Below are 16,396 nucleotides of genomic sequence, written 5' to 3' on the forward strand. Positions count from 1 at the left end.
ATCCTTACGTAAAATATTCCATGTAGTCGAATGAGAAAGGCCAACAAGTTGAGAACGACGACGAGTCGACATTGCGGCCTCTTTTTCACAATTCGAAGCATTGTTCTGGGGTTAAACCATTTATGATAATTGCCAAACCTTACTGAAGAGAAATGTCAACACAGTTTGCCATTACCAGCAGTTCTCAAGCAGCTTAACCCTAGAAGGGTACTGTGAGTAAAATTTACTCACATAAGGAATAGATTTGTTCGTAAATCTGCAGGTTGGCCACATTGAAAGTCAAGCCACTAGCAGTGTTTGGCCCACTCTGTCATTAGTCGGCTGCCGCAAGCATTGAATGGTGTTGTTTGATTTATCGCGCTTGTGGACAATTTAAAAAAAGTTAGTGAGTAAAATTTACTCATTTGTACCCTTTACGTACTAAATTGTGTGAGTCAAGTTTATTTATCAGTAACTTACTACGTGTCTAAAAAATATATTTTGTGCTGAATTATGACAATTATGTTTATGTTTTGTATTATGTTACCGTAAAGAAAACTACAGAGCATACAAATGGCAGGTCGCGGGCTATCAGAACAAAATAGTTTGGATGCAATACTTGAACTAGAATCTGAGGAAGAAGACAATTTGGAGTTGGAGCTTTGTAACTTTGATGAGGATTCTTGGGACAGTGTTGCAGATCCGGAATATCAACCAGAACCGGAAGAATTAAATGATGTCGAAGAGAATTTGATACAAGGAATCATAAATGCAGAAGAAGCTGGAAAGGAAGAAAGGGAGAAAACACCTGGAAACAGCAAACGTAAAAAACAGAAACTTATTGAGGGGAGAAGAAATGAAAGATCAGCTGCCCAAGAAATTCGTGAAACAGAAGAGGTAATTACAATTATTACACCTAGTACCAACAATCTGATCGGAAAAGATGGAACTTTTTTTGGAGTAAGGAACCTGTTGCTGCGCTAGGTCAAAAAACTCCCTCAAAAAATATTGTTCACATTCGCCCTGGCCCAACAGCAAATGCAAAAAATTCGTTGTGTCCTGCCAGCTGCTTCAAACTGTTTTTACCGCAGACATATTGGAAGAGATTTTGGTTTATACAAATAAAGAAATAAACATTCAAAGGGAGAACTATAACGATAAATCTCACGCGGTTTTGTCAAATTTAGAAATGGACGAACTTGAAGCATTTCTTGGTTTGTTAGTCTTGTCCGCTGCTCTCAAAGATAATCACTTGGCAACACATATGATGTTTGACACTACCTACTGTGGGGAACCACGCCTGAAAGAAGGCAACCATGCCTGAAATTTATCCGAAATTGTCTAAGGTTCGATGACAAAGAAACAAGAACTGCTAGAAGAGAAATGACCAAACTAGCTCCAGTTTCTTCTATCTGGGACAAACTTCTAAACAATTGCAGAGTGAATTATAACTGGAAGCTATATAACCATTGATGAGCAACTAGTTGAATTTAGAGGCAAATGACCATTTAGGATGTATATTTCCTCTAAACCCAACAAGTATGACATCAAAATTGTCTTGTCTTGTGATAGCGGAACAAAGTATATGTTGGATGCCACTTCATTGTTTATATTTCATGAGGATTTGACAGTTGTATCATACAAGCCCAATAATAATAAACTTGTATTATTGGCGTCTAGTATGCACAGTACGGGTAGTATTCATGAGACGACTGGAAAACCAGAAATAGTGCATGTGTACAACTCAACAAAAGGAGGAGTTGACAGTTTTGACCAGATGTGCCAAAACATTAACCATGGCAGGAAAACCAGAAGGTGGCCTCTAGCATTTTTCCAAAATATGATGAACATAGCTGCAATAAACGCATACATCATTTACGGGCACAACATGTGTAGCCGTGGGCAAAAGCCAGAATCCCGACTTAATTTTATGTTATCTCTACACAAGGAGTTAACGGAAGGATTTCAAAGTAAAAGATTAGCAACTAATACAAACATGAGCTTGGCGTTGAAAAAATCCATTCAGAATAATGTAGGCGCAAGCCAAGAGGCCCATAGTGCCGGAGAATACCAAAAGGGGCCAAGAAAGTACTGTAATTTTTGTAGTTATACCAAACGTAGATACACCACCACTTATTGCAATTGTGGATTAGCTATTTGCGTTGAACATTTACAAAAAAAGTGCCCTGAATGTGCTTGAAAAACAATTTTTATGTATTCATAATCGTCAAAAATCAATAATAAAGTATTATTTTTGCTTATTTTACATATTATAATAAAAAATTACACTTATATTATATGCTGGCTTTAAATTTTTTTCATTTAAAACTACTATTTTACAAAATAAATCAGACAATAACGTAAAAATTCTGAAGTGAGTAAAATTTACTCATCGGTACCTATAAGCGCCTACAATTTAACCGTACCCTTCTAGGGTTAAGCAACTCCGATACAACGTTTCTACCGCAGCTAACCTTGGGATATGCTGACTCTAGTGCGTTTAAGCACAAATATCATCTAATACAAATGCAATAACCCAAACCGATTTGAAACGCAGTTTTCACAGCGTGTTTGTATTGGGTTCGCATGCATTTTAATATAGTTTGGGCGGAAAAAAATCCATTATTTTCTCGGTAGATGACTGTAGTGATTGAAATCTCGTAAAGTATCCATCGAATAATTTAAAGTTTATGCTTGTTATCTTGGTGTCATTTCAGTTGCGAGTTACAGGGTATTAACAATGGAAGACAATAGAGGGAAAATTTCAGTTTTTCTTTGATAAAGGCGTAAATGCAAGCCAGACCGTTGAAATTGTGAATGGATGCCGTTTACACATTTTTGATGTTAACGAAAAGAATGATAATATTGAAAATGTCGATAAAATCACTGAAATCATCGAAGTTGACCGCCAGGATCGACCAGGATCTAACGAGTCACCATAAAACAGTTTGAAACCTATTGCGAAAATAAAAAAATAAAAATAATGGAATAAATAATATTAAATGGTGGCAATAGTACATTTACGCAAGGAATTTACCGTTTTTTTTCGATGTAATATATTTTTTGCATTCTATTTTATTTATGCTTATTGCTGTTTTGAAGTGGACATTTTAACTTGTGCAGCGGAGAGTAAAACTTTAATATTGCTTCAGCGATTTTTAGCATAATTTTTTGTTTCATAAACAAAATTTTAAAGTAATTACTAAAAATGGGACGTGGAAAACATTGCACGCCGAAGAAAAGAACTCTTATATACCGTATGATTTAAAACGGAAAAAGCTATGCAGAATAAGCTGAAATGATGACGTGGTCTCGGAAAATGGTTTATAATGCTCATTTAGTTAAGGAAGATTCATCCTAGCTAAGCAAAAAAACGGAAAGAAAACCAGGCCGCGAAAAACTGATGCTAATGTGGATAGAGCTGTAATACGCAAGAGCAAAGCATATCCTTTTTAGTCGGCTCGGCAAATAATGCTTGAAATAAACCAAGAAACTGGTCTACTGGTGTCCAGAAAGCTTGTAGGAAGGCGACTTGACGAAGCCCAGCTGTTTGACCGTATAAGCAGAAAAAAATATATCAAAAACATATCAAACACCGAGTTGCCTTTGCAAAAGCCCACAAAGGCAAATATATGCAGTTTTGGAAAAACATACTTTGGACCGACGAAACCAAAATAAATAGGATGGGACGAGATGGGAGAACTATTGTAGGCCGTCCAAAAATCAAGCGTTAAATCCTAGGTTCACAAAAAAAGACGATTAAACACGACGGCGGAAGTATCATGGTTTGGGGAGCTTCTCCCTGGCTTTAATGTAGTGCATTGGCCGGCGCAGAGCCCTGATATCAATCCAATAGAAAATTTGTGGAATGACGTTAAGGTCAAAATCGCTAACAAAAATTTTACAAATTTTCATTATTTGTGGGCCGCAGTTGACGAGGCTTGGTACTCGATTCCAAAGGAAAGATACCACAAGCTTGTAGAAAGCATGGGGCGACGGTTTGAAGAAGTAATGAAAACGGTGGATATAGTAAAAAATATCATACTAATCTGGTTAAACAATATTATTACTTAGCTATCGGATTTGTTTACTATTTTTTCTTTTATTTGGAATTTTTTAGGATGTGCTATTTATGTGTCCAGAAGGTTTCGCAAGTTATCAACGTTCTCGTAAATCAAATCAGACCTGAAATTCTTTTTGACCATTTTTTTGTTTTAAAGTGGAAATAAATAAGATTTTTATCTTTTATGCTGCTTTTTTCCCAATAAAAAAAATTATTTAAAAACGTATTCATCTCTTTACTTTCAAAGTCTAAATGTGCTATTTAAATGACCATGGCTGTATGTTAGTTTTTAGTTTTTCGTCTAAGAAAAATTATCAGATCAAAATCAGCTCTTAATATTCAGAATAAACTTTGCCCCAAACACAATATATTTCCCATTTACATAACATGGGATTTTGCTACTTTTTGGAATAAACTTTTTTTTCTCTAGTATTTCAATTTACAGCTATGAGAAATACATATTCTGATGGCAATTTGAACTCTCTACAAAAAAGATCTCTTATAATTTTTCGATAAAGTGACTGCTTTAAAAGTTAATCGAAGTTAAAGTTGAACTGTGTGTAAATTTCAGACTTTTCACTTTTGCAAAGAGCAGATCTGATAATTTTTCTTAGACGGAAAACTAAAAGTTTAGTGGGCGTCGCAAGAAAAATAATCAAATTGGTAAATAACGGACACTATATGTGCACCAGAATGGCACCAGCGAAATACAATTTAAAGATAATTTCCATCAAACACGCAGTGGAAAAATTGACAATCCTTTTAAACGAAAAAATCTGCAAACCTTGGATTTGTCTTTGGTGGAAACGTATTATTACATATACTTGGATAATAGCAGTAATAAAATTGTCCCTTAAATAACAGTGTCCTTGACTAGTTAACTAATTGATTTAACCGATCTTTATTGATATATTTTTCAGTTATATGTAATTATTGTAATTAAAAAATTTAAATAATGTTAATAATGTATAGCTCACATAGCATACATATACATTCTTATATTTTCAACACTAGTATCTATTTTTTATATTTATTTTTGTTTTGTTTTTGTTTTTCAATATATGGCTAAACAAAATCAATAACATAAAAGTTGATCAACAATTTCACAAACAATCATAACGCGAATGTATGCGTTTTTAACATGACAAATACATACATGTTTGTATATATTGTTTATACAACGGCATAGGTGTGTGGATATGCATACATACATATATACATAAATATATGCATGCACATATATGATAAATATCACAAAAGATTACACTCGGTTTTTCCTTTCGAGATTCAATTTACAAATATTTGTAGGTATACTAAGTTTTCCATTAAAATTACTATTTTACTTTTAATATAATAATGAAATTGCCATTGATTTCTAGAAAGCTAATAAGACCAAGGACATGAAGTGAATATACACTTCACAGTTTAGTAAATTTTTATAAATTATTCGAGCGTAATATATACATATTTTTGCATTACACACAACCCTAATGGTAGACATTTTATTAAAATATATTGAGTTAAAAATACAATAACTATAATTTCTTATAAATATTTTGACATTTTCGGAAGCAAACTTGCATCTTTTAAGAAACCTGCATCTTTTTTGGACTTGGCCAAAATTTACGTTTTTTAAATAGCAGATATAAATTTAATATGAAAGAATTTTTAGTTATTTACAAATACATTAATATACATGATTTTAACTGATTGTTCATCCAAATATTTTCCATAAATAAAAAATCATAAACTGTCGTCCGTGAACTCTTCCATTCATCTTCTACACATACACCTCCTTCGTACCTGGCGAAGCTGGCTCAGGTGTGCGTTTCGCCAAAGTCGAGGGCGCCGACGTCCCACTTCCGCCCATACTCTCTCCATCTCTACTCTCCAATGATACTTCACGTGCTGTTGGCGCAACTTCACTGATCCCACTGACCGGTTGTCCTGCCGAACGCACCGATGCATTCCGCTCTAGTATATAGGAATCCTGTAGATTTAGATTTAAGTTGGCACTAAAACTGTTATTATGCGACATATTGCCACCGCCATTCAGTGGCTTAATAGTGAGTATGGCGTTATTAGTCGCCAGAAATTCACCGCCACCGGCATTGGCATTGCCTGGTGACCCATTGCTGCCATTGTAACTGTGGGTTACATCCATATTTTCATTGCCACTGAAATCGTTGATGGAGCGCATCGATGGGGTGCGTTGTATGGCCAACGAGACGGGAATTGTGGTGATGAGATCGTTGGCATCATAACCACTGGCGGTGGTGGTGATGGTCGGCACTTGCGTTGTACCGATAGGCATAATATTTAGGGTGCCAGCGGGCATTGTTTCCGCTGAACTGGTGGTAACTGTGAATGGGAAGGAGAGCGTTGTAATGTTGGTGGTGGCTGGCGTCGTTGCTGCAATATCGTGAAATAAAGAAAAAAGTACAAATTATTTCCTACCTTGACGGATTATACATGAGAAGTGACTTACGTGAGGCAATGCCAAAGTTGACATCCTTCATATTGGACGGCAATATGGCTTGCGCCAGCGCCGTTGTCGACGGATGCCCTGGAATCAGAGTGTTATTCGAGGATGAGCTATCCATTTCTTTAATGGGCGATAACAAAAGTGTGCCCAAAACGGGTCCATCCTGATTGTTGGTGCTCGTGTACGGATACATGGAGGTTTGTGTGCTCAATTGTGGTGCCATAATCACGGTTTTCGTGGCTATGGGTGCAATTAAATTTTGAGTTTGTGCTATAGCAAAATGCGTATAATTATTGAACTTACCATTGAAATCTTTTTCGCTAGATTCTTTGGTAACATCCGGCGTGGGGATGCGTGGACGTGTTTTGGGAACGTTCGCATTCATACCGTTCAGCTTGGAATCTGATTAAAATTGTTATTTAAGAGAAGTTAGAAAAATTACTGATTGCAAATTAAATAGTTGTACGAAAAGGTTATCAAATTTCGAATATTGAAGGCTTGGAAATGGAAAGACTAGGCCAGGAAGACTGTAGTCAAAAAGTTAATATGGATAGAAGAAACATGAGAGTAAGTAGAATTTTTTGTATTCAATGCATATATTTTTATATCACACCGAGTATGAGATTTATGTAGCCACTGAATAGTAAGTAAGTAGAGGGACTTTCAAAAGACGCGCCAAGAAGTTGTTTAAAATAAAACATGTAAAAATTTATATTCTTTCAGTTCTCATTATTTTTGTTCAAAATACGGCTCTTAACAATTATATGTGAAAAATTACTTAATTTAAGCGTCCACCAGTCTATTCATGAATGCCTAATTGTTGAGAATGTGAAGATATCGATGTTTAAGGTTGTTCAGCAAAATTTTTGCGCTGTAGCTGCAATATTCTCAACAGAACGTCTAGTTGTTTGTCTGTCAGTCTTTTTTCTATTCTCGGCAGAACCAGTTTTGAAATTTTTTCTCCACCTTTGAATTGTGGACTGATTCGAACGATTATTTCCACCAAAACAATCACGAATTTTGCGACATGTTGTTATTCATTATAAAGGGAGGTTAAATTTCAAGGGCTGATGTTGAACGTGAACCACACCTAAACGTCAACGACACCGTTAGACTTATTTCTTTGAAGTTATTTGGAAGAAAAGGTGTACGTCGATAAGCCAGCAACAATTCAAGAGCTAAAAGATGAGATAATTCGGCACATTAACGGCATAGAACCTCAATTAAGCCTCAGCGTCATCGAAAATTTGGGCCATCGGATGGAGGTGTGCCGCCGAGGCCACGGCGGCTATTTGCCCAATATTTTGCTCTATACGTAATTGAGCCATACCAATATTATCATAATAGAGAGAAATGACAATAATTTCTCAAAAAAATTGTATTTTATGCAAATTCAACACCGGCCCTTGAAACTTAACCACCCTTTAGATAAGGAACAATTTGCATTTGGTGGCCTTTGGAGGTGCGCCGCCGAGGCCACGGCGGCTATTTGCCCAATATTTTGCTCTATACGTAATTGAGCCATACCAATATTATCACAATAAAGATAAATGACAATAATTTCCTAAAAAGATTGTATTTTATTCAAAATCAACAACGGCCCTTGAATCTTAACCACCCTTTATAATGTATATATGCACAAGGTTTGTTCAAAAAATAAGGTGAATTTTCAAGTTTCGCGGGCTACGGGTTTTTCAATTGGCGCGGGTCGATTTTGGCGCCCTGTGGCAACCATTTTGTTTTGGTGACATCTGTCAAATCTTTTGTTTATTATTCAGTTGTTTATGCGAAATCATGATGGCAAGTTACACGATTGAACAGCACGTTCAAATGATAAAACTTTATTATCAAAATGAGTGTTCATTAACGCAAACGTTGCGCGCATTGCGCCCATTTTTCGGTAGACGTGGTGGCCCTTCCAATTTCTTATGGCCCATATTGAACCATATGGACCTAGACGACATGTGGTTCCAGCAGGACGGCGCTACGTGCCACACATCAAACGCCATTCCATTCAACATCAACCCGCCCTTATTGAAAAACCCTTTACAATCGACTTTCGATTATTATTTTGGTTTTTATGTTGGTACACTCGTCTCGAAGATATGTTCAAGGTTATAGTTTGTTTGTGAGAGGCATAAATAAGTCAAATGTTTTGCGTGTTCAGCGATTTTCTGCTATCGAAAAAAAATGGAACACAGCAGTTGCATAAAATTGTGTATAAAAAATGGAATAAGGTGCTCAAAAATACGTGAAATATTGAGAGTAGCTTACGGTGAGAGTACTCTGAGTAAAAAAAATGTTTATATGTGGTACCAGCTTTTCACAGAAAGTCGAAAAAATGTGAATGACGGACCTCGATCTGGACGACACAGCACATAAACAACCTATGAAAATGTTGAGAAAGTGAAGAAAAAACCAAAAACATCGTCGCATTAGCATCGCTCAGGAATTGTTGAATGACGTCAACGATGATCCAGATTTGCTTAAAAGGGTCATAACTGGTGACGAATCATGGGTATCTGATTATGGCATCAAAAACAAAACCCAATCGTTCCCATTGGAAGAGTCGAGGAGAGCCAAGACTAAAAAAAGCACGCCAAATTCGATCAAATGCCAAGATTTTGCTGACTGTTTTCTTCGATTACCATGGTGTAGTGCATCAGGAGTTCTTAGCACAAGGTCATACGGTAAATAAGGAAGTTATGCAAGTTATGCGCCGTTTGCGTGTAGCAATACGAAAAAAACGCCCGGAATTGTGGAAAAAAAGTGCATGACTTGTGCATCATGATAATGCACCTGCTCACTCATCTTTGTTTGTGAGAGATTATTTGGCCAAATTTGGCCATCTGTGACTTTTCCTGTTTCCGAGATTGAAGAGACTTCTTGGGTCGGTCGCATGGACGGAATTTTGCGACTATTGCGGGGATAAAAACCGAATCGATGAGAGAGCTCAAGGATATGCTAAAAAGTGGATATCAGAACTGCTTCGAGATTGGAAAAAGCCCTGGCAAAAGTGTATAATGTCTGAGGGGGACTACTTTGAAGCAGATAAAATAGAAATTGATGCATCAATATATATTTTTCCAGAAAAATTAAAATTCACCTTACTTGAATACACCTCGTATAACATTGCACATATATTTACTCGACAAGTGTCAAATATGACATAAAGAAAGGTACCGGCTCGGAATTATTTCCTACTGACATCAAGGCGTCACTTTTGAAAGACCCTTTATAACCGGCACTATTTACAAGAAAAAAAATTTTGCAGTTTGTGGCAGTTTTCACGAGAGAGGCTTTCTAAATTCCATATTGAAAGTGCTATCGACAGAACACATGATCGACAAGATTTTTGGAAAAGTGTGTGCTACCCAAATTCGATTCTAAAATATGCGATACAAATTTGTCAGCACGTAAAGTCACGGCATTATTCAAATCTTATTTGAAAAATTGGATTTTCTGCTTGGTGATTTGGTTGAATGAATACCATTTTTTTAACACTGTGCATCTAACTAATGCAAAACTTTCATCTGCCCCCATTCACAGAATGAGGATGTTTCGTCCATCACGGCAAAGTGTTTTCGCTTTTCGTGAAACGCTCATACAGGTATATACATACAAATGTATGTATGAATGGCTTACATTTTGAAAAACCTTAGAAGATCCATTATTTCCACAATACTAATATCTTCTAACTCATTAGATAATAGTCTATCCAAAGTGATGAATCTTCATTTGGACAAGGGAGAACAGTGGCACAGAAGGCGTTGAATCACTTGTTGCTCTTCTTCATCTTGAAAGTTTCATGTGCCTGCGCGCCTAGCCTTTGGGCGTGTCATCCCATTAGACAGTGCCCCACTGTAGTAGAAATCAGTGTGCTAAGACTATGCTTATTTTAGCTCAGCTAAGATTCTCAGCATTTAGTATTGAAAATCCGACACATAACAATGTGGAATTGTACACGCCATCTTTCATTCGCTATTCTGACATGTTAGTGTCTTATTCTATGTACTCCTTGGGCAGTTTGTTGCCAACTCTCGTTAGTTCATCTGCCCTACAGTAGCCCTCGATGTCGCAGTGGTCATGAACCCATATTACATTTAGGCGAAATAACTCAGCCATCTCGTTAAGAGATGTGCGGCATTTCATGGCTACCTTAAAGGTTGTCGACTGCTATGTGAGCGATTTTATCGCCGCCTGGCTGTCAGTGAAAATGTAGATATTTATCATCTAACACACCCTCACGTACATACATATTACATGCTTGTAATTCCACAACTTACTTTGCTTGATAAGTTGCTTTTGAGCGCGTTGCGATTTGCGATTTACAAATTTGCCATAAAAACTTGGCTTCGATTGCATTTGCGTTGGTTGGCCGTGCTGCTGCTGTTGCGCCTGTTGTTGCTGTTGCTGTAGTATGTTGACTGGTATGCCCGATTCTGGGCTGGAGTAAACTGAATTTAGACGATTGCGATTAAACGCCATGCCGCTCGATGAATAGGCGGTGGATTGGCTGCGTATGGAACCCATGCGTGAGAGCTGACGTACAAGCCAATTATTTTTGCGCCGCTCCACCATAGGTGTATCAACGCTCTCCTGCAATGATTACCAAATAATTAGGGTACTTCAAATTATAAAAACAAACAATGAAATATTTCTCTACTAACATAATCTGCGTAAACATCATCGACGAGTCCACGTTTCCCACCACCTGGCACAATATTCGCATACATGGCATCCTCCTTCTTCACTTTGTAATTTTCTGCTGAACCTTTGGGCTCTTCACGCCTATAATGCTCTGAGGCGACGGTGTATGGCAATTCCTTTGGCACTACGCATTCCCAATACTGGTCGCGCAGTAATTCAGGATGCTCTTCGTGCATCTCATCGACAATCATATAGGCAGCCTAGAATAAAATTAAAATACGGTCAGATGGAAATGTATTATTAACCATAGAAAATTATGCTTGAATTATTAAGGTTTTATTGACATTGCACTTTCTTTGAAAGTGGTGTAAATCAATTTTCACAAAAAATTATTTAATGATAAAAATGAATACAATTTACTATGATTTTTTTATTTATAAACTTTTTCCAAAACAAATCTGTTCAAATTTTCATAGTTTTTCACGGAATTTCGATTTTCCCCACTAAAATCATCCAGGGGTCTCCAAGAAATTGCTTCTTGTTGCTTGAAGCATTTAGAAAATGGAACCATACAACAACATGTTACAGCGATATGTGTACTGGACAAAATAGAAATTTGATATTGGCGTTAATTAAGTTTAAAGTTTTTCAATCCCCCAAGAAAATATAAAAAGTTTATTTTGCTTGAAATAAAGCAAGTTGATTTTGCTTCTAAAAAATCCTTAACAGATGCTAAGAAGGGGAAAAATATTAATGGCGAAAAAGTAAATTGGATGCAGATATGTTGGATAAGTGTTTTAAACAAAATGTTCTGTAAAGTTTCATTTAGTGAGAATGAGGATTTTAAATTCACTCTGACGGGGAGACCCCAGAACTTTGAAAATGTAGTACTAACACATTCACATTATCGTTCTCAGACGCATCCCACTCCAAAAATTTACAGATATGATTGATTTATTACCATATATCGCTTAAATACATCATGACTATTTTCGAAAACTTGATCATAATGAACAATTTTTAAATGTATTAGAATAAATGTATTAATAGTAAAGAGTAAGTATAAATAATTTTGGTTGAAAAGTAAATATCGAAATAAAGCCTCTTTATTTTGTTATTTTTTGTTTTTCTTGTTGCTGAAGTATTTGAAAAAAATTTAATAAAAAAAATTGGTTTTGAAAATGTAAGATTTTTCCTTTTTTCTAACTTTGAGAGTAATGTAAGTCCTTTTATAGTCATTAAAAGTATACATTTTTGTTAATCACATTTATAAAATAGTTACATTATAAATTTAAATTAGTTTATTGTTGAAAAAATACGAAATGTTAACATATATCCATATTTTTCAAATTTTTCAAATGCAAAACCTTAAATATCTCAATAGGTATATACACCTACGCTACTTTCAAAGTGATTTCACCAATCGATTTTAATTTTATCAGACTGATACGAGTAAAATTTAAAATAGCAAAGTTTCATAATAAAAGTTTACCACTATATTTTACGAAATATGGGAAATTTTTTATGAAAACAGGTATGTTGTGATACCACTGTGCGATGTGTGAACCTCATTGTTTTACTTTGTGGAACCACTTTGTAGCGCTTATGAAGAGCCGGATTAGTTCATAAGAGAATTGAAAAAATATTTACCAAGAAAACCTGCTCTGATTTTAGCTAAGGCTGGATAATTGCAAAGGAAGTGTCAACTGTTTCTTCCTCTTCCCCATTTCTACAACTTCTACAATATTCATGGAAAACTGCCAAAGAGCCAATGTCCGGTTATATAAGCCACGAGCTTCGAGATATCCTCTCTTGAAGGGCTAAGCAGTTTTTGCCTTTTTCTTATTTATTTGTCTTCATCTCAACATGCCCTATTGGCCTCTTGGATAATTAATTTTAAATTATTAATGGTTATAGGTATCCCAAGGATACTTTTACCACCGAGCAGTTGAAGAGTAATACCTTTCCTGCCATTCCTGTGCAACTTTTGATTTTAGTATAAGCGCATTCATTGATTTAATAGCCACCTGGCTATCCGAGAATATATTTATAGTAGTCACTTCTTTTATATCTAAATAGAACTTTTGCCTGATAGACGCTGCAGTAGTCTGGCAGCCGAATGGATGGTTCAATTCCTAATTCTTTCGAAAATATATTATAGCCATCCTTATCGTCCAGCTTGGAATCATCTGTACAGAAATTTAATTCCCACCTACTCCTTTCACTAAACAGGCCGCTCTTTCTATAGCGGCCACATGCAGGCAAGTTGATTGGCACTTCGAGCGCTTTGTTTGTTTGAGGTAGTCCTAAAAGCACTAGGAATGCATAAAAAAGCTGTTTTTTTGACCTTACTCATGATTTTAGCTTAACACACCTTTTGAGCAGATGGTCACCATACAAGTATTCTACAGATGTATAGAGCCAATGTGTAACACGACGTGTTAACCCCCACACCAGGAGAAAAAGCAGCGGAGCGACTGTTGACAATAGGCCGGTGGCAGCAGGAGTGGGATGAGTCACAAAGCGGACGTTAGACCTACAAACACGTACCACGTGTTGATGAGTTGTTAATGAGAAAACATGGAGACACCGACTATCACCTTTCGCAGTTGTTAGGCGGACATGGCTGTTTTAAGCTGGCAGACAACCCTTTCTGTCCAAACTGCCCGAATACTGACGAAAACGCAGAACACGTCATGTTTTATTGCGACCGCTTTAGAGAGGAACGAGCTATACTGGAGAAAGCGCTGGGTCATCAACCGTCCTCCAGCACCCTCATACAAGATATGTGCGCAACCAGCGGTAAGTGGAAGGCAGCGCAAACGTTCGCAGGTAAGATTATGACGCGACTTTGCCACATTGATTGGGAACGCAAAGCGTTTCAGCAACAATTTCAGCAACAGAGAAGGCGGACTCTTTCTGACGAACCGACAACAAGCACAGACGTTTGAGTGAAACACTCAATACAGTATCGTACAGAAGACAAGACTGTAGTAAGTTAAGATAACATTACTGCAAGTTTTCCGATGTCTCCTTTACTTTGGTACCACCTATAAACACACTGGGAGTAATTGGGACTATCGGCGGTGTATAACCCTCATATGTCTGCAGGAGAGGAACCTGGATGCAGGTACCTGTTGTGCCTTCGGACATAAACGCGGCTCTACCCAGAAATTATACTTTTGAAGTCCCAGGGTAGAATTAGCCGAAGTGCAATCCTCCATTAGTATATATAGCATTAGTGGAAGCGTGCCCCACATACCATTGGTGTGCCGGCACCATTGAGATGTTTCTGACATTTAGATTTCACCCTCCTTCCAAAAAAAAAAAAAAACAACAAAAAAAACCCATTTAATACCGACTACTTTTTGCAAGAATATAAGGTTCCTATCTAATATGAGTCCTAAGTACTTAACATTCTCCCTTCAAAGTAATCTCCACACCTTTGAAAACTAGCGGGGAGATTATAGGAAGCCTATATTTCTTTGTAAAGAGAATTAGTTCAGTTGTTGTGGGGACTATACCTAGTCCCCTACTCTTCGTCCAGTCATGCTAGACATCAGAATATCCATAAGAGATATCTGCCCTTAACCGGAATTGCTAGATCATCACTTGGCAACTCCTTCTCTCCACGGTCAGCAATAGTGTTTACCGCCAAAATCCAAACAAGAGGGGAAAGGACTTCACCTCGAGGTGTGCCTCTGCAGACCTGTCTACTTAGAGTAGTGCTGCTTAATTTAGCCATTACTTTTCTTCTGACGAGTATAGCTTCTATTAGGCAACAACGTTTAGTTCAACTACAAAATCTTCTAAAGAATCTACTCTAGTGTTTGCATTTACTATATATTGTGGAATGCGCTTTCTATCTATTCTATTTTATACCATTATTACATATTTGTTGAAAAGTGAACATTAATGATCGCAAGCAAGTCTAAGTCGGCAGTAGAATATATTTATTTGAAATGCTGGTGTTTCTTGACGAGCGTAGGCCGTAGCCTTGAAGAGAAAAGGAATGTTGAATGAACTACTTAATGTTAGTAATATTCGCAGTTTAGAACGCCTGGAGATTTGCAAACTCGCCCATACTGTATGCATGCGTCCGAACGTCGCCTTTACTTTGTTTAGCCTGCAGTTGGCATCTTCACCTCGTCCGTCGTCTACCGTGATAGTGCAGCCGAAGCAGCAGAAGCTTTCGACAAGTTAAGTAGATTAAAAAATATAAAAATTCTAACCCAGAACATAAAATTTGTGCTTGATTCCGAATAAGAAGGCAGATTTTAAGAAAGTGGAACACTTTTCGTTATATACATAAATTTTTTGAGTCCTGAGAAAATGGTTTACTACTATAAATTGTCATTATCTGCGGATATATAATAGTTAATCGATTTCAAAACTCCTTTTATGATATTAAATATAGGCGAAATTTTTATCCAACATGCATCGAACATTTTTCAATTAGACTATCGGCTTAGGACCTTCATTGACCAAAAATTTTAGTTTTTCAGTAAATTACGCATAAAAAAACCATATTTACGTCTGCTTTCTTTTACGAAAGTTGCAGTATGACTTTTTAAAAAGAAAATGCGCAATAAATAAATAAATATTAGCTTAGCAAAAACAACCGCTCTCAAATTTACACTTCTCTCTACTACCGGTTCATCCTAAGCTAAGCATACATACATTTTACGCTTTTTCATTCAAATTCTTGTGTCAATTAATTGATCAAAAAAGTGTGATTGAATGCATACAAGCATCACTTACGTATGTACCGTTATAAAAATCGCGGGTTTTATTACCTGCATAAGCAAGTTTCCTACACAAAAAGTCATAAAAACTCTTCAAAACCTATAACGTGCAACGAGCAAATCGTATTCGTTTGCATTTACTTTCATTAAGATTCATTGCTGTGAAAGCCAATAAAAAACTGCTGGCGAAAAGTGTTGAAATAAAAATCAGTGGTAGATCATGAAAAGGGGCAAAATACTACAAATTTGGAGCAGAAGTAAAGATAAGCACTCAATTTATTAATTTCACACACAATTTTATTTCGCTTGTATTCTATACAGGGTCGTTCATATTGTGGTTTTTCTTAGTCATATGTCATTTTTACACTGACAGCTCTTTCCCGCTGCCAATCTTGACATAAAGTCTGTATCATATTTCCGCGGATGGAAATCGATCGTTTTACTATTATTTTAAAAATATTGCAAACTAGTGGG

The 16,396-nt window shown here is 36.5% G+C and overlaps 1 protein-coding gene across 4 annotated transcripts in view; it reads right to left on the bottom strand.

Moving 5' to 3' along the window:
* Positions 1 to 4,919: 4,919 nt before the first annotated feature.
* LOC128862392 (uncharacterized) overlaps positions 4,920 to 16,396 on the bottom strand; it is a 118,208-nt gene continuing 106,731 nt past the window's right edge. For all 4 annotated transcript variants that reach the window (XM_054100973.1, XM_054100974.1, XM_054100970.1 and 1 more), the window contains 5 exons: positions 11,198 to 11,437; positions 10,814 to 11,126; positions 6,831 to 6,929; positions 6,531 to 6,767; positions 4,920 to 6,454 (listed from right to left, as the gene is read on the bottom strand). In XM_054100973.1, coding sequence (XP_053956948.1) covers positions 5,823 to 6,454; positions 6,531 to 6,767; positions 6,831 to 6,929; positions 10,814 to 11,126; positions 11,198 to 11,437 — 1,521 coding nt within the window. In that variant the 3' untranslated portion in view covers positions 4,920 to 5,822. The remainder of the gene's footprint in view (positions 6,455 to 6,530; positions 6,768 to 6,830; positions 6,930 to 10,813; positions 11,127 to 11,197; positions 11,438 to 16,396) is intronic.

The sequence above is a fragment of the Anastrepha ludens genome, chromosome 4, assembly GCF_028408465.1.
Source record: "Anastrepha ludens isolate Willacy chromosome 4, idAnaLude1.1, whole genome shotgun sequence".
Lineage (NCBI taxonomy): Eukaryota > Metazoa > Arthropoda > Insecta > Diptera > Tephritidae > Anastrepha > Anastrepha ludens.